Here is a 22,717-nt window from a genome sequence, read left to right on the forward strand (position 1 = left end):
GCTACATATCCCTTATTAAACTACCCCAATGTGTGTTGGAATTTCATAGTGGAAATGATCCACCTAGTACTAGCTATTTTTTTTAAGTTGGACTGTATAAGTACCTCCTTTTCCTTATTATACATATAATATATATGATGATCATGCTTGCTTAAAAAAAAAAAAAAAAAAAAAAAAAAAAAAAAAAAAAAAAAAAAAGAAGAAAGAGTGTGACTTCCTGTCCAGGTCGCTTTATTTTTAGATGTTTCTGTAGGAGGATTTTATTTTTTATTTTTTAAGATTTGTAAAATGAACGTCTCCACCCCGGCCATATTAATGTTCATTCTCTTAAACCTAAAGTAATCATTGTTAATTGTATTTCATTATCTGATGGAGTCACACTTACAGTGGGGCTTTGAATGCAACGTACTTTTTGAATGTTCAGAATTTCAGTGATAGATCAAAGTCAAAAAGTTGAATGATACTAGCTAGTGTATATATAATATATATATATATATATTTATATATCACGAGGTTTGTTTACGTATAATTTTAAAATAGAGACTATTCATACAAGTTGATATAATTATGTTTAAAAAAATTTTAAATTATAATAATATATTTTTTAAAATAATATTTTTCTTATTTTATCTTCATTCATTAATAAAACTGCACACATTTTCTCCCTCAAGATTTCAAATAAAATTTATATATATATATATATATTTATATATATATATTATATGGGACACAGGCCATCGTGATCAAAATATCCCAGCAAAAGGAAGGTCCCACATACACGACAGCTAGCCAGTGGATCCTCTTAATTCCTTGGCTATTAATTGACCATGCATATATATATATATATATATAAGGTTTCAATATTCTGGAACCAATCAAGCTGTGATTTTGTGAACATGAGTACATATTGTTTAGCACACAAATGTGAGAACCACTGACAAGTTCACAGCGAGTAACAACTTTGAAGATTAGTTATTTTCATCGTCTTGATCACGGTTTTGAGATATTAAACGACGAAAACATGAAGGCAAAAGAAGATAGATCAGTCACAATCTATTATTGACTTGGACGAAACAAAACAAAATGTTCATAATCAAATATTAGTTAAGCTAGCCGTAAGCAACCATTATTGGAGCAAAAGTGAAGGTTTGATGTACAGAAGTGGTAGGTTGGTGGTTATAAGTAAATAACATATTTTTAACAAGTTTTATTGACGAGAGAACAACAACCAAAACAAGAAGAAGAGATATTTCGGTATAATTGAAGTAAAGCTCATAAGAGCACTTGAAAAATATTAGATACACCAATTTTCAGAGTGTAACTACATGTTAACTAGTATTATTATTTTTCTTATAATCAGCATCACATCTGTTTGAAAAGACTTGGCAGGACTGCAGGAATGCAAAACCAACCTTTTTAACAGTTTCATAAGTACTGGTGCAGTGTGTTTTTTAAATAGATAAATATTTACAAGTTTTTTTTTGTAAAAAATATGAATCTCTTTAATAAAGAATAATATTTTTTACACTTTTTTTTAGGTGAAATTCACTCTTTTACAAAAACTTGTGTAGCTTTTCTATTTGAAACTTGTACAAATAATTTCGAATAGATAGATTTGTGAACCCCAGTTTTGATTAAGAGGCATAAGCTACCCCAAAATTTGAATTCCATTCAATACCACTGACATACCAAGCAATAAAAGTTGCATAACATGCATTATCCCTGCTGCTTATAAATATAGCTTATTTCCCCAGATCACGGTTAAATCAGACACACCAAGTACAAAATCTCTCATTAAAAGCTATGGCAGGTCCCCAACACGCGCAGGCGCGCACACTTTCTCTCTCTAGATTATGTGTCAATACCTGACTAACGAATTTGAATAGATGTTCTTGACAAACTTGCTTCAAGTTCATTCAACTCATCCATGTCCAGCTCATCATCATCATCATCAAGAGTACTGTCCTCTTCAGGATCAGCAACAGTATTGGTTGAGATGCTTGGTTCCCCTGCTGCTGAGTAATCTTTAACCTGAAATCGAACATTTAACTAATGACAATGCTCTATGTACAACACACTTGAACACGCACATTTTTCCATAATTAGTGCTTTTCCATACCGAAACAAATGCAAATGTCCAGGTCAATATCTCACAAATTAACTTATTGAAAAGTTCATATAATCAAGAAACAACAAATTTCAAAAAGTGACTTTCTTGAGAAGTTACAAAAGCTCAAGAAAACATTGCAGAGAAGGGTACTAGTAATCATGATATGAAAAGTTCTAACTTCAGTTTAGCAAACATGAGCTAATAAATAAAACAAATCAAACAAGTAGCTAATGCAGCTTTTTTTCATCCACGTTTCAGTCTTTGTTGTGCACAGAATGAAGCAATATTCCATGGTGTGTCTGACATTTTTTTTTTTTTTATAAGTAAGAGTAAATTTATTGATACGAAAGAAATAGGTATAGCCCGTGTACACAGGAAGTATAAAAGTCTGACATTAATTTTTGGTAAGTACTGTGACTGTCGCTATTTGAATCTGATAACTCACAAATCCACATCTACGAGTACCTGTTCCTCCCCCCTCCCAAAAAAAAAAAAAAATGCTGGCAGTTAAGACAAAATATTAGGAAAAAGCATTTTATCAATGGTGGATGTGCCATGAAAGTTAAATTGTTCCTCTCATTTTACAAAGAATCCAAGTGCAAAATTATCGTGGATGTGGCAAATTCTAAAATGACAGATTTTGATCCACCTAATGAAATAACTTAAATGATCTCATTCTATGACATCATAATAATAAAATCAATTTGCTTTTCCCTGTGCTGTAACTCTGGCAACAAATGTTCATATTCAAGATGGTATATTCTGCATTCAAAACCTTTTTTTTTTTTAATAAGTAAACGGTAGTATTAATAAGGATAGGCATAGCCTAAGTACACAAGAAGGTATACAAGAGATAAGACCTATTTAGGTTGCTAAAGAAGAAACAAGAAAATCATATACATTTAGGCCATTAAAGTCTAAGGCTATAGCCCAAAGAAATAAGGTGTGGAAAAATAAGGCTTGAAGCTCCTCTAGTGTTCACTCATTGTCTTCGAATATCCGCTCGTTATGCTCTCTCCATACGCACCATATAATGTAAGTAGGGACCATCTTCCACACAGCTTTGATTTGTGGAGCACCACCCCACGTCACCCAATTGTCCAATAGCTCAACTACTGTAGCAGGCATCACCCAGTTTAAACCTATTCGACTGAACATTTCGCTCCACATGGCTCTAGCTATCTCACAATGTAGCAAGAGATGATCCACTGTCTCGCCATCGTTCTTGCACATACAACACTAGTCTAAGATAATTACCCGACGCTTTCGTAGATTATCGATAATGAAAATCTTACCCAGGACCTCTGTCCAAGAGAAGAAGAGTGCTTTGGGGGGCGCCTTGTTCCTCCACAGTCTTCTCCATGGGAAGTGAGTACTTGGTAGGAGTGTAAGGGACTTATAGAAAGAACGAATAGAGAAAGTACCCTTACCTGCAAGCGTCCACCACAGTTTATCATCTCGCAATCCATTCAGTTTCATAGAGTACACTAGGCTAAAAAAAGCCTCAAAATTGTCTCTCTCTCAATCTTAGGCTGCTCTACTAAAGGTGACATTCCATTAGACTTGGTCCCTTGAATGAACCATGAAGTCTGCCACCGAAGCTTCTTGTTCACATGCCACTCTGAAAACGGATGAGAAATAGTCCTTTAGAGCCTCCTCCCCACACCAAATGTCCTTCCAAAATTTTATACGAGTACCCTCCCCCACCATAAACTTAGTGTGGCACGTAAACACCCCCCACCCTTGTCTTATTTGCTTCCAAACCCCACACCATAGGACCCATTCCCTTCTCTAGTACACCAACCCCCCCATAAGTTGCCATGTTTGCAATCAACCACTAATTTCCAAAGGGCTTCCGATTCCATATTGTATCTCCAAAACCATTTCCCAAGTTTATTATCCCCAACCCAGCTGACTGTATTGGGCTACACACCTTATCTCATCTGACTAGGTGAAACTTCAATTCACCCCCCATCTCACTCCATAAGAACTCACGATAAAGTTTTTCAATCTATGCTGCCACGCAAGCTGGAATTGGAAATACAGACAAAAAATAAGTTGGTAAGTTAGAGAGAGTACTCTTGATAAGAGTCACCCGACCTCCTTTTGACAAATACAATCTCTTCCATCCTGCCAATCTTCGTTCTATTTTCTCAATAATTGTATCCTAAATAGATAAGGTCCGTGATGCAGCCCCCAACGGTAACCTGACGCTGCTTCGAAGCATAGAAGAAGCGCCTTCAGTGTCCCAAGTTGGCCTTACTTTGCCTCGCAAAAGATTAGTGTGTCATCTGCAAATAATACGTGGGAAACCGAAATAAGGCCCCTACTTGGCTCACCCACGGAAAATCCAGCCATAAAACCGTTGCTAACCACAGCCGATAACATCCTACTCAGGGCCTCCATGATGACAATTGACAACAAAAAGAAGAGGGGACATGGGATCTCCCTGTATTAGGCCTCGAAAGTTGTTGAAGAAGCCCTCGGGGTTGCCATTGATAAGAACTGAGAATCTTGCCGTAGAGATACACCATCTGATCCACATGCATCATTTCTCCCCAAAGCTACATCTCTTCAGTAGATAAACTAGGAAATCCCAATTTACATGATCATATGCTTTTTCCATATCTAGTTTACAGATTATCCCTGCAATACCAGACTATAATCTACTATCTAGACATTCATTGGCTATTAGGACAGAATCTAGAATTTGGTGACCTCTTACAAAACATTTTGTGGCTTTGAAATAATCTTACCGATAATCGCCCTAACCTGTTAGCAAGCACCTTGGAAATGATTTTGTATACCCCGTTTATGAGGCTAATGGGCCTAAAGTCCTTCACTTCCGATGCTCAGGTCTTATTCAGGATCAAAGCAATAAAGGTAACTTCAGGCTTTTCTTGAACTTCTCAGCCAAGAATAACTCCTAGAACACATTCATATGTCCTCTTTCATTACCTCCCAACATATTTGAAAAAAGCCCATCGAAAAGCCGTCTGGACCTGATACTTTATCTTTCACCATTTTTCTAACCACATCATATACCTTCTCTTCCTCAAAAGATCTATCCAACCAAGACGCTAATTGTGGCTCAATAGAATCAAAACCAAGTCCATCTAATTTTGGCCTCCCACCCTCACCTTCTGTAAATAAATGTTCATAGAAACTCACCACATGTTCCTGGATCACAGGAGCCTCCATGCACTCTCTACCGATGATTTTCAGCATCTCAATGGTATTATTTCTCCTATGAAAATTGGCCATTCTATGGAAGAATTTGTGCTTATGTCCCATTCTTTCAGCCACAGTGCTCTTGACTTTTGTCGCCAAGAGATCTCCTCTGAAGATAATACTTTTTCCAACTTTGAGGCCAGCTCTGCCTTACGTGAGACTTCCTCTGAAGTGAGGACTCTATCTTAAGTAATTCTCTCAAAATCCTGTAATTCCCTCAAAATTTTGTAATTCCTCCATCATGATTTTCTTTTGCTCCCAAATATCACCAAATGTTTGAGAATTCCAAAACTTTAAATCATTCTTTAAAACTTTTTGTTTGCCTGCAAGAATATGGGAGGGGGGTACCCTGAAACTGATACAATGACCACCAATGCCTTACCTTGTCCACGAAACCTTCGCTTTTAAGCCACATGGGAAAGTAATCCGAGCAGAGACGCGGCAATCTAACAAACCTCTGGATAATGACTTTTCCAATCTAGCGATATAAGGAATCTATCCAGCCGAGACCACTTCTGACTATTAGACCAAGTAAAGGGACCACCTATTAATGGGAGATCCACCAAATTCAAGTAAAAAATGCAATCTGATATATCCACATTCCATTCCCGAAGCAAGTTTTTTTCTGCAAAGGTGCTTATTACCCTCATTCAACCCGTGCACATTGCAAGATACAATTTTCGACTTCATAAAGAAACAACAATACCCTTCCCTTTGGACCTAACACGGCTTGAGCTACCCTCATTCAATGACCAATTAAGTCTCTTAAGCTCCCTCCGTTTCTTGGATCCAGCTTCTTGGACTAAGAAAGACCCACCTCAATGGTTGTGTGAAGGGCCATAAACTATTCTTCGTAACCCACACATTTCATTCCCACAACATGTTGGATGTCCTTTACCTTTTTGAGCACCCAGTCAAAAATCCCGAACTCCTTTGGTAACATACATTTCAGTGGGAATGGACCCCTTTCACTAGCATCTCCCTCCCCCCCAAACAGGTTACATCCTTCCCATTCGACCACAGTCCCCATGTTGGTTTCCTCATTGGTATTAGGAACCACTACTATATCATCACTAACCTCTGTAAGCCTCAGAGGTAGCCCCACGACACTTTCTTTTTCAATCTTCCTGCAATGATAACGTCATAATACCAACCAACTCCATCTCTGGCACTGTTGATATGATGTGGCCTTGTTTTACAACCATGTATTTTTCAGAATTTTTTAACATTTCTCCACTTTTCTCATGACTTCATTCCCAAACATTAATTAAGCACAAAAAACTTTTCTATTTCAAAATTTCAACTTTTCATCTAATCATTACTCAAACACAAAAATCAATACAACTTTTAAAAAATTATATTCAAACATCTTTTCAACTTTATCTGTCCACTTTCACAAACTCCAATACAATACGTATTTTAAAAAAATATTTTTATTCAAAATTTTCTCTCCTTTCCCAAAACCTAATCTCAAACAAATTCCCAAAATTCTCAAATATTTCCAAAATGTATGCCACTACCAAAAGAACATCCGATATGGAATCAAGGATTTGAAATAAGCTGTTGAATGTTTTTACCATGCACCATGAAGATGTTGGGACTGAGAGTGGGAGAGAAATGGGGAGACGGTGAAGAGTTCATTGACCCTGACTTTCTGGTGCCATATGTTTCAGATCACTATTTGTCTTATAAAATTAAATGGAAGCAGGATTACCTTCTGTTCAACAGCCTCTGGTTCTTCTCTTTGGTACTTTTCATATGCCTCAGCATCATCCACAAACAAGCTAGCATCCGAAAGGAACAACTCCCGACCACTAAAACATGCAGAAATTTAATTTAATAGCATGATATCAAATATCATTTAACTTCATGCAGCATAAGAAAACAATATACCTCATGCGGTCATTCTTAGCCCTATCTGCTTGCTGTTCAGCCAAGCCAGCATCTCTTTCTTCTATCTTTTTCTTCTTCCATTGAAAGAACAGCTCAGTAGTCATTGGAGTAGTGGTTGCTACTTTAGCACGCTGAGAAAAAGAGCAGACAAACAATTATGAGAACTGGGAGCATAAAATAGGGCAAAGGAAGCAATGAAATAATCTGGATTGAAATATTTTTTATCATTAATAAATAATCTGGATTGAAATATATGAAGGCAAAGAAGAACAAAAATATTCCCACTGCAATAAGAAGAATGGAAAAAATAAAAATAAAAACAAAGTCAATGAATAGAAATACAATTATCACCTGATTTTCAATCTCTTCTTCAATTGTAATTTTTTCAGTCTCTTCCTCTAGAAGTGCCTTCATTTGAGATTTTAAAACATATCCGGGAGGTAGAGCATGTCTGTAGTGACAATCTTTGCCACCATTTGGGCAAGCCCAAAACCAACCGTACTGTTTCTTTTCCACTGCTTCCAAAAAGTACTTACAAACCTGTAAGTGAATTTATTAAAAATCAAACAAGATGGTTCATGTTTTGCACAGAAAGATCCAGTGCATAAAAACTTTGAAAGAAACAAGTAAATCCCCATGATGAGGAACACATTTAGATCAAACAATTTTTCTTCATACTTCTATTAAAATGCAAACTTATATAAAAAATTAACACAGTATATGTAGAATTCAGACAGCACAGGGTTGACCAAGAATGATGAGTAGAATCTCCAGCTGAGTTGCATTACCTAAACTGCAGCCATCAAATCTACATACAGGGGGCGATTTCTCACCCCAAAGCTTCATCTTTTCAACTCTTGAGGAGCACATAGAGGTCAAGCTCCTCTACAAGAGCCAATGTATTGCCTTTACATTGTAGTGTAGGAGAAAGTCACAGAAATACAAGAAAGTTAGTTATCTCTCTATTTTTCACATTTGAATCCTTGCCATTTATTACACAGACTTCGAGGAATCACATTACTCCAAAATTATCAAACAACTAACAGAGTTTGGAAAATTCCCACTTAATAATCCTACCTGCAGTTGGCTAACTAGCGTAACATAAAGAGTTAATATCCCACCCAAAACTAGGGACCTTGTCACAGATACATCTAGAAATATAACAACTAGATTAGTCTACACTCCCCTACATTCATGCATACACTTATACACGTTGGTATGAGCAGTATCTGCTGCTAACATTGTATTGGAATAAAGAATCAAAGAGTTAAATGAACCTACAATATCAGTTGGTTTATTCTGGTTATACTCGGTCTTCTTTGACTCCACCACCTTCTCCAGCATCTCTTGATCCCAATCCTCCATTGTTTCTTTAAATCAACAAATAAGCAAAAACAGTCAAAATATATATTTTTTTTTTTGGGAGAGAGGAGGGGGGGAGTCAGCAAGACAATAAGATGTGACTTTGTAACACAACAACCGAAGGTCTATTCAATCACCTTGATCACGCTTATCACTGTAAATATCAATCTTTTCACCCTTCCTCTGGACATTGAGATCATGTGAGAACTTGCATTTGAAACCCTTGGTACACTGTCCCACCTTGAAAAATTCGCATAATATAGACTTTGGATCAACACCTATTCAAATTACCCATTTATATCACAAACATACCATTCCTTGCGAAAACATAACAACTAACAACAATAGAAAATGAAAATAATTAATATTGAAAAATCGTAAGAAGGCACATACCGACTGGAACTTTTGGCTGGCTGACCGCAATCTTGAACAGATCATTCAGCTCTTTCTCTTTTGCTTTCTCTTCCTCCTTCTTTTTCTGCTTAGCAAAGCAATTCACTCAGCCTCCACTCGTTTTGCCAGATTATCTTACCGGGAAAAATGATTTTTGGGGGAAACATGCATTTCCTAAGCAGTATCGCAATATCTTTTTTTATTAAAAGATATTGTAATGTTTTTTTATACTGATAATATATAGATCACAATATCTAGTTGTGTGGAAACTACAACGATTAAAAGTGGTCATTTATAGAGAAAAAAAGAAGGTTCCTCGATGGCATTTCTAGGCCAAACATACAGAAAGCCAAAAGATTCTTACTTAATAAACTCTCCCCTGGTTTCACTATGTCTAACGCAATCTGCACAGCTTGCACTAGTGATCGGTTTCTCTATACGAACAAATTCCAATGCTCTCTAAACAAGCAGCAGCAACCAACAGAAAATAACTTATAATTACAGTAGAAAAATGGGGGGGGGGGGGGGGAAGGGGAAGATGAAAGAAACGAGCACCTTCGCGGCGGCTTTAGTCTGGTCGGGTTTGGGCTGGACCGATTGCTGGAGGTTTTGGACATACTTCTGGACATTCTTGCTCTTGTTCTTATTCTTAAGCCCGAAGGTCTTGTCCTCCACGACCTTCTGCTTCTTCGCCAAGTCGGTCTTCGGTTGCTGCTTCGGCGGCATGCTTAAACTTTTATATAAAAAGAAAACCGGGAATTCCTTTCTTTAGAAAATAAGAAAATCGAAAACAAAACAAAAGGGAAAGAAAATATTTGGAGGTAGATTTGTTTGAACAAGAGAGTGATTATGGTTTTAACCGGATTTTCTCGGAGTATTCTGCAGTCGGCTGAGAACGAGGGTTAGGACTTGGGAGGATCTTATTTTGTTTGCGTATAAAAAGACTATGATTTCTCAGGAAACGACATAAATAGCCATGCCGTTAAAGCCGCGTTTTATTCTAGAGAGAGAGAGAGAGAGCGAGCGCAGTCGTTGATTCGACGATGTCGTTCATTGCGTGACAGAAACTCCTATCCTCAAAAACGGATAAGATAAGCCAATAAACGCCTCCTTCCACTCTCTTTCTTCCCCTCGACCTCACCACCAGCATCTACCAATGGAAGTCGCACTCCTCAGCTTCCCCTCCTCCAAAACCCCTTCTTCCCATTCTCTCAACCTTACCAGAACCCAAACCCAGACCCACCGTTTCCTATCAAACCCGCCATTCGTCTCCCCCAAGCCCAAACCCAATCTCTCGATCCGCTCTGCCATTTCCCGCACCAAGAAAGAAGAAACCGTCGAGACCGTCAAAACCCAGCTCGACAATTGTCACCTCGTCGCCGCTATAAAGTACAAGGGCCTCACTGTAAAACAGTTCCAGGAGCTCCGGAGATCCTTACCGGAGTCCACTAAACTGGTCGTTGCCAAAAACACCCTTGTTTACAAGGCCATTGAGGGCACCCCCTGGGAGGCCCTCAAGCCTTGCATGAAGGGCATGAACGCCTGGCTCTTCGTCCACAGCGAGGAGATCCCCGCCGCCATCAAGCCGTACAGGAGCTTCCAGAAGGAGAAGAAGCTCGAGGACAACGACTTCACCGGCGCCGTTTTCGAGGGCAAGTTTTATGGGCCCGGTGACTTTAAGGCGCTCGAGAATATGCCCACGAGAGCTGAGATTTATGCCCAGCTTCTTGGGTCTTTGAAGGGTCCCGCATCGAGCGTGGTCGGCACGATACAGGCGCCGGCAAGGGAGTTGGTGATGGTTTTGAAAGCCTATGTCAAGAAGTTGGACGAGGAAGGTGGTGAGAAATAGGGGCCGAGGATAAGCTATCATTTGAGATTGAACTATTCTTGTAATTGTAAGTGTAATTGGAACCAACCCCTTTTTTGTTCATTTACTTCTTGTGGCAATCTTGTTATCGTAGTTGTTTGTGGCATTAGTTACAGGGGAATTTGAGGATTCCGTTAAACGAAAAGCGAACTGAAGGAAATGGAAATTGTAGAGTTGTGTTGGAGTGGAGCTTAGTTTTATTAGTGATAGTATTACAATAAGGTGATTGTGTTCTTTTTTACTGATCAAAAGAAAAAATAAGGTGATTGAAAATTGCTGACATTAGGTCGTTGTGGTCTAGACAAAATCATGCAGAGTGATGTTCAGGTGTTTAGCTGCTTTCCATCCGTGAGAATGGTCGACTACTAGGAGAAGACTATAAGGTTTATCTTGAAGGGAGAAAGACGGGTGGATGGGAAGACTGCTGGTTCTTAAGGGGGCATGAAGGAGCATACTCTCACGAGTTCTGCTCTGTGCGCGCGCGCGGGGACGTGTGTGTGGGTGTGCGTGAGAGAGAGAGAGGTTTGGAGTTCTTAGTTCAGGTATCGAGTTAGTGGGATTGCCCTTGTCATAGACTATTTCTTGGGTGTACTCGAGTTCTACTAATTTGTTCATTTGGATTGGTTGGACGGAGGTGTTGGCATTGCTCCCACCTGGTAATGTGAGCGTTGAAATGAAAATGAAAAGGCCAGTTTTTATTTTGGATTTAAAATTGAAACTGTTACTAAATGCAGACATGCGAGGCTCCTTTTTTCTCTGGTGACACCACCATTTTGTGACGTCTAATAATAGTGAATCAATAAAGTAGTTGATCTTAATCCTAGGGGTTGGCTCAAGTGGTAAAGGCCTTGGGCTTGGGCTATGCTCTACCAAGGTCTAAGTTTCAAAATTCCTTGGGTACAAACAATCTCTAGGGCCTGTGTACCTCCAGGATTAGTCAGAACGCTGTGCCAAACACCGGTGCTAATAAAAAAAAAAAAAAAGTTGATCTTGATGCCCTCAGTAGCTTAATTGATGAATGTTAACTCGCCGGAGGGTGGCTCTGTTTTGTGAAGAAGAAGAAGAAGAAGCGGCTAAGGTTGTTCTGAAGAAAATGGCAATATAATACTCATACACTAGCTAGGAGATGCTTTGTTTAAACTAATGCTTGATATGGATTCCTATATCATTCTGTAACGTTTCTCTATTTACCTGTTTTGGAACTTCATATCATCCCAACATACATTAGTGAAAAGATGGATACCCTGGGCAAATCACTGGTTTGGATTTATTACCACCTCTATAGGAACTGTTTCAGGAAGTTAGTTAGCTCTTATTTGATCTGAGGAAATTTCAGAAATTGGAAATAAATATAAGAGAACAACAAAATGCAAGACAGACAGGGTGCATTTTTACCAGTAGACATCCTAGACAAGCTAAAGTCTATCCGAGCTCATGAATCTACCAGTAGCAGACATCAGAACTGTTGGCTGCTTTCAAAATGCACGCCTATTATAATTGTCATCACAATGCAATTAATTCATCAAATTTGCTGGTCGTTTTCATATAACCATTTAGGCAAAATTCACTGAACATTCTCATGCTGAACCACAATGGAAGCATTTAAAACTTCTGCAAAATCTCCTTCTATAACTGAAATACTGGAGCAGATAACATCATCAAAACCTTTTTCCAGGAATTGAGTGCTACAGCTCATAAACATCCTCACATATAATGACCTGAATGAATGGAAATGGGATATTGGACTGAAAATGCTTTACACAGCATGACACTAGATATCAAGCTCCACCAGGTAGAAGTATGAATTTGCCAATATCTTGTCCCTATGGCATTGTTCAACACGCAACTATCCTCTGATGTCTTAGAAATTGTGAAAATTTATAGCTGTCATGCATCTTTGACAACTGTGACTTTTGCAAAGAAAAGACTATTATTTATATCTGACCTGTGAAGCTTTTAGGCTATACCATAGCTAGGTATTCTCATTTTTTTCATCAATCACTATTCACCACCTCATATCTCACACCTTATAAAAAATATCCCTACACCTTATAAAAAATATTGACACACCTTATGAAAAAACTATAGGTGTGGAATGTGTGAGTGAATAGTAGTTGATGCATATCATTCCTTACTCTCAGAATGCTAAGAAAATATGAAATATAAGTAAAAAACAAAGAATCTCGAGCCATTTCTCTTTTTCTTCAGCTGAATTACTTGCTTACTTTATCAAATAAGCAAATGGAATAACCTTTGAGCGGAAAAAAAAAAAAAAAGGACCAGAAGGAATGATGTAATATCCATTTCAAATTGAATTTTATTCATTTGATATAAAATATGAGTTGTATTTTAATTATTTTATTTCTTAACCTAATTATTTTTAAAAATATGATGATTACAATATTACATGGATTATATGAATTTCGCTTGAGATGAAAAACTCAAACATATTAGTTAATACATTGATGTCGTGAAGCATGGAATTTAAGAAGTTTCTAACAAAGGAATCTTATGACGGAGCCGGGGCACGAGCCGCATCAATCGAGAGGTATATTGGGCCGAATAGCACGAACTATTAGTTGTGGGCTCTCTTGAATTAGTCCTTGGGCTGGGGCTTACCAAGGTGGGGCCCTTTATATTATGGGCTCATTACTCTGAGCAGAAACGACCTCTGTACCCACCTCTGGTAGAGCCCACATGTACCAAAGTAAACCCATCATCATACCCACCTTCCCTGCTCGTTTACTCTCTCTCTCTCTCTCTCTCTCCCTCCCTCTCCCTCCTTCGAAGCAAAGCGTCGGAAACCTGCGACAGCGAGTGAGCAGAACACGAAAAACCCCGTTCAAACTCAAATGGACGACTACACGAGGGAGATGATGGACCTCAAGACCCTCGTCACTCGGACCCTTGAGAAGAAGGGCGTCCTCGCCAAGATCCGGGTAAAATTCCCCACATTACCCTTCCGGCCTTCCTTCATTTTTCGCTTTCAATTTCATTTGTTTTCTGTAGTTTTCTTGTGCTCTTTCTCGTCTTATATGGTCCAGTGCTCATATTCATTATTCCAGTTGCTAATTTCCACTCTTTCCTTGCTAATTGCGTGACCATGCTAACACTGAGTTGATGTCGGTTGGCTTTAGCTTCTCGCAAGATCATCTGTTATCTTGGTTCAACGAAATGTGCCTAATTTTTTGTAAACTAACGGACTTTCTCGTGGCGTGATTTTGGAGACGGATTTTAGAGAACACAAGCTCGTTTGGAATTAGGTTAAGTGAAGAGGGTCTGTGAGGAATTAGATGTGGAAGATGATCTTCCTGCGGATGCATGCTCTCCTATGTTAAGGCCATATGTCAGCCTGTCCTTTTTCCCATTAATTAGCTATCTATTATGTGTATTGTTATCTTCATATTTCTAGTTATATATACGTGCGAATTGAACTGGGAGTTGAAGATTTTGGCCTTGAATTGTTAAATTTAGTGATAAATGATGTGTGTTTAGCTGACTCCAATAAGTCGTGCTTTAAGTTTAGTTGAGTTGCATGCTAATTGATTAATCTTGCTGGTTTTTGCTAGGCTGAACTCAGAGCAAGTGTTTTTGAGGCAATTGAAGAGGAGGATCGTGTAATTGAAAAGGAAGAAGGTTTGCCTCCTGCATTACTAGGTAGCTGCAACGATCGTGCAAAACAACTTCATGCTTCTCCCTCAGGTGCCTCTACACATCCATTGTCTGTCCTTCTATGCGTTTCATTTTATTCGTTATAGCGGTATAAGATGGAGGGGACAACAACTATATAGCTGTCGAGCAACCATTTGGCGGGAAGGAAATGATCGATTTGTCATTGGTGCCTCGTGTGGGGGAAGGTTTAGAATTGTCGTTGGTTCCTCGTGTGGGGGAAGGTTTAGAGTCGGGAGTGTAGTCGGGTACTGTGGCTGGGGATAATGTTGTTCCCCTGATTTCTCTTTCTCCTATTAACGATATAGCGTGTTCAACATCGGATTGGATTCTGAATAAAGATAATGGGTTTCTACAAACCTTGGGACTTTCATATGGAGAACATGGAGAATATGAAAACCAATTTAAAGCACTACTCACTGCAATCGAGGTGAGCCACGCGCTTGAAACCAAATCTAAGTTTAAGAAAAGCAGGGAGTTAAAGAATCTTTCATGGGCAATCAACTACGATGCTAAGAGGGCTCAAGTCGAGGGAAGGCTAAAGGGAGGGCTTTGTGAAGACGTTCTTGTAGTGGGATGTTCGGGTTGAGGATTAGTTTTACGGAATCTAGGGTATGGGGTTGGGGAGGTGTAACGATAGTTTTCCAATTCGGGCTTGGTGTATTTTGGGTAGGTTTCCATGGGCTTTTGGATCATTAGGGACTCTCTTGTATGGGTTAGGTGTTTTCTTGTATACGTCTAGTGTACTTGGTTACTCGTATTGATATATATATATATATATATATAATATTATTACCTATCAAAAAAAAAAATTTATTTGTTATAGCTTGTTTGAGTCATGAACGTGTTAGCCAATTAAGGTTTAAAAGTTTCATTCTCTGTTATATCTCTAGATCATAGAAATAAGGAAACATTCAAATTTTAACCAGCCAGGGTTTCACCTGCAAACTGGTTTGAGAAAGAGAGACAAAGAGACAGTGCTTGGGACTATCTTGGACCTTTAAATCCATAAGACCAATATTTCTAGTCTATCCTAATCCCCACCCCAGCCGGGGATTCAAGGATCCCATAATCATGGGATTATTCTTTCTGCCACAACTAAGTTATTTACTCATTTAATTGTCACAGACACAATCTAAATTTCCTCCTTATCCTAGTTTGAATCCTGCATATTAAATGGCGTCTTACAATATGAGCACATGAACCTGTATAGTTTGGCCTGGTTTCCTAGTCCAGGAATACACCAAGATGATGAAGTTTTGCTGCAGAACATGATGCATCGGCTGTTTTTCTGTGAAGTCATATATGGCTGTCTTTCTAATTTTCTCCTCTTCGTTGCACACTTTTAAATGCAGGAAGGCTACTTTCTGCTCTTATATGCGAGTACTTGGACTGGGCCCAACTAAATCATACACTAAAAGTATATTTGCCTGAGTGTAATTTGGTAATCAAGTAATTTTTTCTTCTTCTGCTTTCAAGTATTGCTGATTTTGATGCAATTATTTTTGAACTAGTTAGTTCAATTATCTTATCTTCTAACCTATAAGGGGGTTATTGTGCAGCAAAAGGATTCCTGGAAAACGGAATTGAAAGAATTTAGTAGCAAGAATGGATATGATCTCAACAGAAATGGTGATAGTGGTCCTTTGCTTTTAGATGTGCTTGAAGGATTCTTGAAGTTTGAGGTTTGATACATATCTCATTCAGACATCAATAGTTTAATTCAAAACATTCATGGGAATTCTGTTTGACATTATAGTGGTAAAGTTGAAGTGTCTACGTTGAGGATGTATGTATGTATGTATGTATGAATGATTAATTTCTTACAATGATAATTTGAAGGACTAAGAATAGATATCTATGAGGGAAATCTGAAACAACCTAGATGCATGCATTTTAAAACTTTCTTTTTAAGAGAAACTGCTTCTCATACTGCTATTAAATTTTTTAATTAACCAATTATTCTTCTTTTGGATCTTGTTTTTGTAGAATCTATCCCAAGCAAGGGGTACAGGAAGAAGATTAACTGCTCCCGAAGCTGAATCCTTATCCAATTTAGAGTCCAGGAGCACTCGGAGGCCTTCCTCATCATCTGTTGCTGGGGGCCTACCCCCACTGGGAAGGTTCTGCACCTGCCTTACTGTTTCATTTTTTATTCTAACTTATTTAATTTCTCTCTATTCCCTTTCTTTTTCTTTATTCCAATTGACATGTAAGCTTGTTGGCATGTTAATGAAGGCATGTTCCTGCTTCCCAGGCATCTGGTGAGTAACAAAGCTATTTACTATGTCCTTCAACTATCTGCTTTTCATGAGTTTCTTTATCTGATACTGTCTAGCCCTCAGATCGTAGAGGGGGGTCCTCGATGTCTGGATACAGGAAGGATGACTATAATTGGAGATATGACAGTGACGAGCTCCCAGAGGATGTAATTCGAGCATCAGCTGCCTTGGAGAACCTTCAGCTGGATAGAAAAGCTCGAAATCTGACTACATCTTGGCGGTTTGTTTTAATAGCCCAATCAAACGCAAAATTTTCCTCTATTTTCCATTTGTTATTAGTGAAAAATAACTCAAGGATAGGGGTTCTAGAAACATCCAACATGGTTGCAGTGATGTTATGAGAGTCCCAGACCCACTGCATGTATGCTTAACTTACCATTAAAAAACATCATCATATAATTGCTGATAGCAAGGTATTCATCTCTAAGACTCAAGTTTAGAATTGAACTAACAAGGATGGAATCTTTAAACTTTTATATATATATATGGTTGGCATTCAATTTTTAACAAGCCGTACTTGGCCAAAACCAAAAAATGAACGAACAAATGACACTACAGAAACATATGGAAATGCAAATTGTGCATCTGGCCAAGTTGAGCCCCACTATTATGTTCATCTTCTACTGCAGTCCAAAAACCTAATGATGAGGTTGAAGAAAAGCAGTATGTATCTTTTCGTAGCTTATTTGATGAATTCGGTTGCAGGCATGCTGGGGATGGAATCAGTGAGGATGATGGCCGGGCTGACCATATGTAGCCGAATGACATCCTTTGTATGACTGCAGGTGAACGTTAATGGATTTTTATTTTTTCAACCTTCAATGAAGACCATCAAATGAGGGTTGTGATATCATGTAAACTGAAGTGTCTCGGGATGTGATTCAGTGCTTTGATTGAGTTTTATTGTATTTTATCTTTTTATTTTCTGTTGGTATGTAAAATTCATGTTAGTGATGTTGTGGGAATTTAACTATCAAAAAGGGAACAGCTAGTGACTATCTGGGAAAACTGGCCTGAAGGCAGAAAGCCTTCCTTTTGGTTAGAACATGCATCTCAAGTTCGGGCTTGTGCGTGTTTTCGCCGAGAAAAACTGTATTAGAACAGTGGTAACGAAGAAATAGATTGGTTTGGATTATATTCGCCTGCATTTTTCTGGACGAATGTTTGTAACTGTGGCTCCTCTTTGAATATTTCATATCTCTCCTTTTCTTTGGAAGCACTGACAGTGAGACCCTTTTGTGAAAACAACGCAACAATGCCAGAGTAATTGCGACGGAATTATTTTTGGATTTTAAAGTCTAGTTATTGCTTGAGATGCAAAGTTTATCCGTTGAACGAGGGGTTATTTTCGCCTGATAAGTTCAGTTCCAAAAGAAATTGGACATAATAATTCAAAAGGTTAAAAAAATTCCGTCCGTTGATGAAAGATTCGTATTCCTTATATCCCTGGAATTGGAATTCATTTAATAAAATCTTATTTCAAAAGAAAGAACCTATATATTATACATATATACAAGCCTTGCCGTTCAATTCAAACACGTGATAATGCCAGTATTGTTGTGAAGTGTCATATGATACACTGCAGTCTCCTGAAAATATCTTTTTCTTTTTTTCTTTATATTGTGGAAGCACGTGAAATGAAAGTGGAAAAAGACCCGCTCGAACCCCACACGTATCCGGACTATACTTTCCACTTCTCCAGGCCAAATTTCGAGGCCAATCTCTCTCTCTCTGTAGAACAGAAAATTTGACTTTTCCCATGGCGGTTTTGGGCCCGTTGCTAAGGGCGAGAGGCTCAACGACGATCTCCTCCATGGCCTCTACAATCCGGGCGTTCTCTTCGTGCTCTACACCGAATTTCGAAAATGACCTCAAACCACCGTCTCTGCTGGCCCAGAAGCCCCTCCCTCTGCGCCACGACCCCCAGGATAGAACCGTTCAGTGGGTTTTCCTCGGCTGCCCTGGTGTCGGAAAAGGCACCTACGCGTCTCGACTATCTAACCTCCTCAGTGTCCCTCACATCGCCACCGGCGATCTCGTCCGCGAAGAGCTCTCCTCCTCCGGTCCCCTCGCTTCCCAGGTCCCCTTAATTTAAATTTCAGTTAAATACAGCTCAAGTCAGCTAAATGAGCGTATGGTATTCAGCCTCAAATAGCAACTAAAGGAAATTTCTTTGGAAGTTATTATGGTTAGAATATGCTCGTAACCCAACTATTAGTGCTGCACTTCCAATTCTGTAAGTAGTTAACTATACGATAGATAATTCCATACGGGTGATTCTACTTTGCTGAGAACTTACTAAAGAGAGTTTATTTTGCGGTCACTGAAATGTATTCATGATCCAACTGCTTTGGCCTTGTGAACAGAAAACCGGCCAACCTGTTTATCTGAACCTGGCAATATGTGCAAGGGGTTGGGCTGGCCTGGTTTATCCCCTGGCTACGGTTTGAATTTAGCAGTTGGAGATGTGCCTTCTGAGCATAGATACATAGAAACAGTGTAAAAAGAGTACAGATTTGAGCAATTTACCTTTAGTTATTGCAAATTTTAGCGGATTTTAGATAAAATTCAAAATTTCTCCTTGATTGTGGGTGAGCAAGAACTTTTGGTCAATCCACCATAGGCATCTGAAAGAACTGAAACATTAAATTTGATGTTTGATCTTTTTTTGCTTGGTTTTTATGTGTATATTCTGATCATATTCATTTTATTTATTTTTCAGCTTGCGGAGATTGTTAACCAAGGAAAACTTGTTTCAGATGAAATTATAATAAATTTGTTGTCCAAGCGTCTTGAAGCTGGTGAAGCTAAGGGTGAAATTGGCTTCATCCTTGATGGTTTCCCTCGAACCATAAGACAGGCGGTGAGCTTTCTTCTGATGAATGGCTCTGTTGATGAAAGTAATGTTTGTATCTGAACTAGAAAAATATGAAGAGGCTAGTAAAATTACAAATCTATGAACAATATGTGTGTGTGTTTATATTCTTTTCTTCTTATCGATTTTGGTACCTATTATCATGTTTAAGAGGCTTTTCCAACTGAGACAACCAAAGTAGCTCTGTGCTGATCGTTTTTAATAGCAAATGTCTAATGGTTGTGAGGTATTGCCCGGGATTTGTGATATATCTGATATGGCAAATGTCAAATGTCTAATGCTGATCGTTTTAATGGCAAATGTCATATATCTGATCTGTGAGCGACTTTTTGCTGGTACACTGGGACTTCTAGCTTCTTGTTTAGTTACTTTAATGTAATAGTTCAATAGTTGCAAATATGTACCTTTTCACGGCTATCATTTATTTTCCTAAGGTGAAAATGTTAGAGCAAGGTAAGAAAATTTTAAAAATGCAATTGGAATTCTGTGTCCTATTCTCTTCCCCTGCCTATGTATATCATTCCTGGTGTTCTTTGTGTTTGGTGCTCTGATTTTCATTTCTTTATTTTGCATTATGTTTTGGCTGCTTTCCAGGAAATTCTAGAGGGGGTAATGAATATTGATTTGGTGATCAACCTGAAGCTTCGGGAAGATGCATTGCTTGCAAAGTGCCTTGGAAGAAGGATATGTAGCGAGTGCGGAGGAAACTACAATATTGCCTGTATCGATATAAAGGGTGAGAACGGAAGCCCTGGAATATACATGGCTCCACTTCTTCCCCCTCCACACTGTGCAACAAAACTTATTACTCGATCTGATGATACGGAAGAAGTTGTTAAGGAACGGCTTCGGGTATACAAGGAAATGGTATTGCTCCATAGCCTATTTGTGTTTTCTGTTCAAAATTTTTAATAGACACTTCGATAAAATAATTTACAATATTTTATATTTCAAAATTTGTGTAAGACCAAAGCCAGTTAACTATTAAGGATTAATGTGCTGTACACTTTGGCTCCACTGGAAAAGTTTGTGTTTGGCACCTGTTATGATAATGAAAAAGTGTGCACCTATATTTATTACGAAATCGTTCATAAGATGAGATCGCAATAGCATAAGTTCTATTCATATATGCCAAATAAACACAGATGTTGTGCCTTCATACTTTTGATTTTTTTTGGAGAAAAGATATTTGCAATCGTGAATTGTGCCAGCTGCCACGTAATCGTTTTGAAAAAAGCAAATAAAACATGGGACCCAAATGAAAAAAATTAATTTTTTAATAGTAGACCCCACTCTTTTTCAAATCGATTACGTGGCGTTTACGCACTTCACGGTTATATGTAGAATTATTCATAGGTCCTTGGGAATTGTTTTGACTCTGCCCTTTACCATATTTCTCACTCTTGTCTGTCAACATAATTTGTGGAGTGTCTTTATGCGAATGTGAAATATTGAACTAATAAAAATAATACTGTTCCTTATAGATATAGATTTTTTTAGATAATACTGTGATTCCTTATCAATATAGATTTTTTTTTTTTGTGGTTGATTGTCATTATTATCATCATTGGGATATTAGATTTCATGGTTTTATAATTTCCAAGGGTTTTTTTCTGTTATATTGACACCTAGTGTGTGGTTTTATAATTAATGTCTTATTTGAGAGTTACTGAGGCCTTAGTTCGCCCCAAGTGGACCCAAGTGGTAAATTTCAAAGACATGCTTAATCCAAAAGCTGCTTTAGAGGAGTATGCCCCCATCATGTTGGCTGCAGTAGCCTGCTAGATTTGACACATTAACAGCCCTAGCTGTTTGGGGTGGGTTGCAGGACCTCATGCTCAATAGAAAAAGATGTTTCTCCAATTAATAAAATATGTTGACCTGACAATGTTCAGTTTTAAGTTTTAACTTAATAAACAATAACAACAAGAGTACTTGTAAAAAAAACGATAGCAAGGATAGTATTCAATTTTTGTTAAACATTAACTCACTTTTGCAGACTCAACCTGTGGAAGAGTTCTACCGCAGCCGTGGGAAGTTGTTGGAGTTTGATCTACCAGGAGGAATCCCAGAATCCTGGCCAAAACTGCTTCAAGCTCTGAATCTTGAACATTATGACAAAAAATCTGCAGCAGCATGAACTTTTTAATACTCTTCAATATCTAGAACGTAAGTTAGATCATTCTTTGCATGTTGAAGATATGTGCATGGATATCAATTTCAAAATAACGATGTCCAATAAGAACTGGAAACATGCCTATACATTTAGGAATTTTTCTATTGGGGTTTTGGAGATGTATGCAATTGATAAGATGTTTAGAGGGCTAAAAGGAATTATGTTATTGTCGACAATGTTATTTGGTCGACGCATATGTTTAGCTTGCATTGATTATAATTTATTATAATTTTAGGTAATATGTGTAATCATGTAATGGTGATATGTGTTTTTTTTTTCTGATTTGCTAAATGTATATTTCTGAAATTCAATTTAGAAGTCTCTAAACTTGCAAGTAATGGAGTTAAAAAAAAAAAAAAAAAAAAAAAAAGGACATTCGGTCTATTACATTCGGATGTGGGATCTGGAACCTTGAAGCTAGAGCGTTGCTAGATTTGGTGGTGAGGTTATGAGACCTCTCACCTGCCATCAGATTTGGGTTAGGGACCAGTTGGGTTCCTTAAACCTTGTTTTTGACAGTCGATTTGATCACCCTATTGGAAGCTGAATTTTGTTACCGACCACTGATCGGCCAAGCAAAAATAAGATCGCCCATTCAACCTATGTTCAAAACATTCTGATGAAAACTGATCGTTTCGGGTTTGCTTCGATAAAAATAAATGTTGGGGTTGAGGGTTTTGATCAACCCTACTGAAAACAAGCCTTGTGCCTTCGAGGGATTTCGGCACTGCGCCCTTTGCATCATCTATCCAGTAGGAGGGTCACATCTTCAGACATGATGCTCAATGGAATTCTCTCGATCAGATGCTCAATGTATCTGAAGATGCCCGTTCCCATCTTAATACAAACCCACCATTCT

At 38.2% G+C, this 22,717-nt stretch overlaps 4 protein-coding genes across 5 annotated transcripts; 3 read left to right on the top strand and 1 right to left on the bottom strand.

Moving 5' to 3' along the window:
• Positions 1-1,686: 1,686 nt before the first annotated feature.
• Positions 1,687-9,925, bottom strand: LOC121246319 (zinc finger CCCH domain-containing protein 21-like). Its single transcript, XM_041144433.1, has 8 exons — positions 9,545-9,925; positions 8,990-9,074; positions 8,734-8,874; positions 8,516-8,604; positions 7,586-7,774; positions 7,235-7,365; positions 7,056-7,155; positions 1,687-2,031 (listed from the first exon to the last, which is right to left on the bottom strand). The coding sequence occupies exons 1-8, from the start codon at positions 9,713-9,715 to the stop codon at positions 1,870-1,872; spliced, it is 1,068 nt and encodes a 355-aa protein (XP_041000367.1). The 5' UTR covers positions 9,716-9,925; the 3' UTR covers positions 1,687-1,869.
• A 146-nt stretch (positions 9,926-10,071) lies between these two features.
• Positions 10,072-10,919, top strand: LOC121246320 (50S ribosomal protein L10, chloroplastic). The gene has a single exon (XM_041144434.1). It carries the CDS (start codon positions 10,146-10,148, stop codon positions 10,836-10,838), a length of 693 nt encoding a protein of 230 aa, XP_041000368.1. The 5' UTR covers positions 10,072-10,145; the 3' UTR covers positions 10,839-10,919.
• A 2,653-nt stretch (positions 10,920-13,572) lies between these two features.
• Positions 13,573-17,942, top strand: LOC121246323 (protein TONNEAU 1a-like). The gene is made up of 8 exons (XM_041144437.1): positions 13,573-13,795; positions 14,426-14,558; positions 15,881-15,969; positions 16,088-16,210; positions 16,515-16,648; positions 16,764-16,789; positions 16,871-17,027; positions 17,513-17,942. The coding sequence occupies exons 1-8, from the start codon at positions 13,709-13,711 to the stop codon at positions 17,562-17,564; spliced, it is 801 nt and encodes a 266-aa protein (XP_041000371.1). The 5' UTR covers positions 13,573-13,708; the 3' UTR covers positions 17,565-17,942.
• On the top strand, positions 13,608-22,097 carry LOC121246322 (probable adenylate kinase 6, chloroplastic). 2 transcript variants are annotated; one of them, XM_041144436.1, is made up of 5 exons: positions 13,608-13,618; positions 18,528-18,887; positions 19,530-19,670; positions 20,277-20,549; positions 21,682-22,097. In XM_041144436.1, the coding sequence occupies exons 2-5, from the start codon at positions 18,567-18,569 to the stop codon at positions 21,820-21,822; spliced, it is 876 nt and encodes a 291-aa protein (XP_041000370.1). In that variant the 5' UTR covers positions 13,608-13,618; positions 18,528-18,566; the 3' UTR covers positions 21,823-22,097. The 2 variants fall into 2 exon arrangements, with proteins under 2 accessions (XP_041000370.1, XP_041000369.1); XM_041144435.1 differs by lacking the exon at positions 13,608-13,618 and having other exon boundaries at positions 18,466-18,887.
• The last annotated feature ends 620 nt before the right edge of the window (positions 22,098-22,717 follow it).

The sequence above is a fragment of the Juglans microcarpa x Juglans regia genome, chromosome 1S, assembly GCF_004785595.1.
Source record: "Juglans microcarpa x Juglans regia isolate MS1-56 chromosome 1S, Jm3101_v1.0, whole genome shotgun sequence".
Classification (NCBI taxonomy): Eukaryota; Viridiplantae; Streptophyta; class Magnoliopsida; order Fagales; family Juglandaceae; genus Juglans; species Juglans microcarpa x Juglans regia.

Coding starts and splice junctions, on each gene's coding strand:
- LOC121246323 (XM_041144437.1), top strand. CDS start 13,709: ATGGACGACTACACGAGGGAGATGATGGACCTCAAGACCCTCGTCACT. Junction 14,559..15,880: donor ACTTCATGCTTCTCCCTCAG/GTGCCTCTACAC, acceptor TTTTAAATGCAG/GAAGGCTACTTTCTGCTCTT. Junction 17,028..17,512: donor AATCTGACTACATCTTGGCG/GTTTGTTTTAAT, acceptor ATTCGGTTGCAG/GCATGCTGGGGATGGAATCA.
- LOC121246322 (XM_041144436.1), top strand. CDS start 18,567: ATGGCGGTTTTGGGCCCGTTGCTAAGGGCGAGAGGCTCAACGACGATC. Junction 19,671..20,276: donor CTCGAACCATAAGACAGGCG/GTGAGCTTTCTT, acceptor GCTGCTTTCCAG/GAAATTCTAGAGGGGGTAAT. Junction 20,550..21,681: donor TTCGGGTATACAAGGAAATG/GTATTGCTCCAT, acceptor TCACTTTTGCAG/ACTCAACCTGTGGAAGAGTT.
- LOC121246319 (XM_041144433.1), bottom strand. CDS start 9,715: ATGCCGCCGAAGCAGCAACCGAAGACCGACTTGGCGAAGAAGCAGAAG. Junction 8,605..8,733: donor CAGTGATAAGCGTGATCAAG/GTGATTGAATAG, acceptor GTTGATTTAAAG/AAACAATGGAGGATTGGGAT. Junction 7,775..8,515: donor AGAATAAACCAACTGATATT/GTAGGTTCATTT, acceptor ATTCACTTACAG/GTTTGTAAGTACTTTTTGGA.
- LOC121246320 (XM_041144434.1), top strand. CDS start 10,146: ATGGAAGTCGCACTCCTCAGCTTCCCCTCCTCCAAAACCCCTTCTTCC.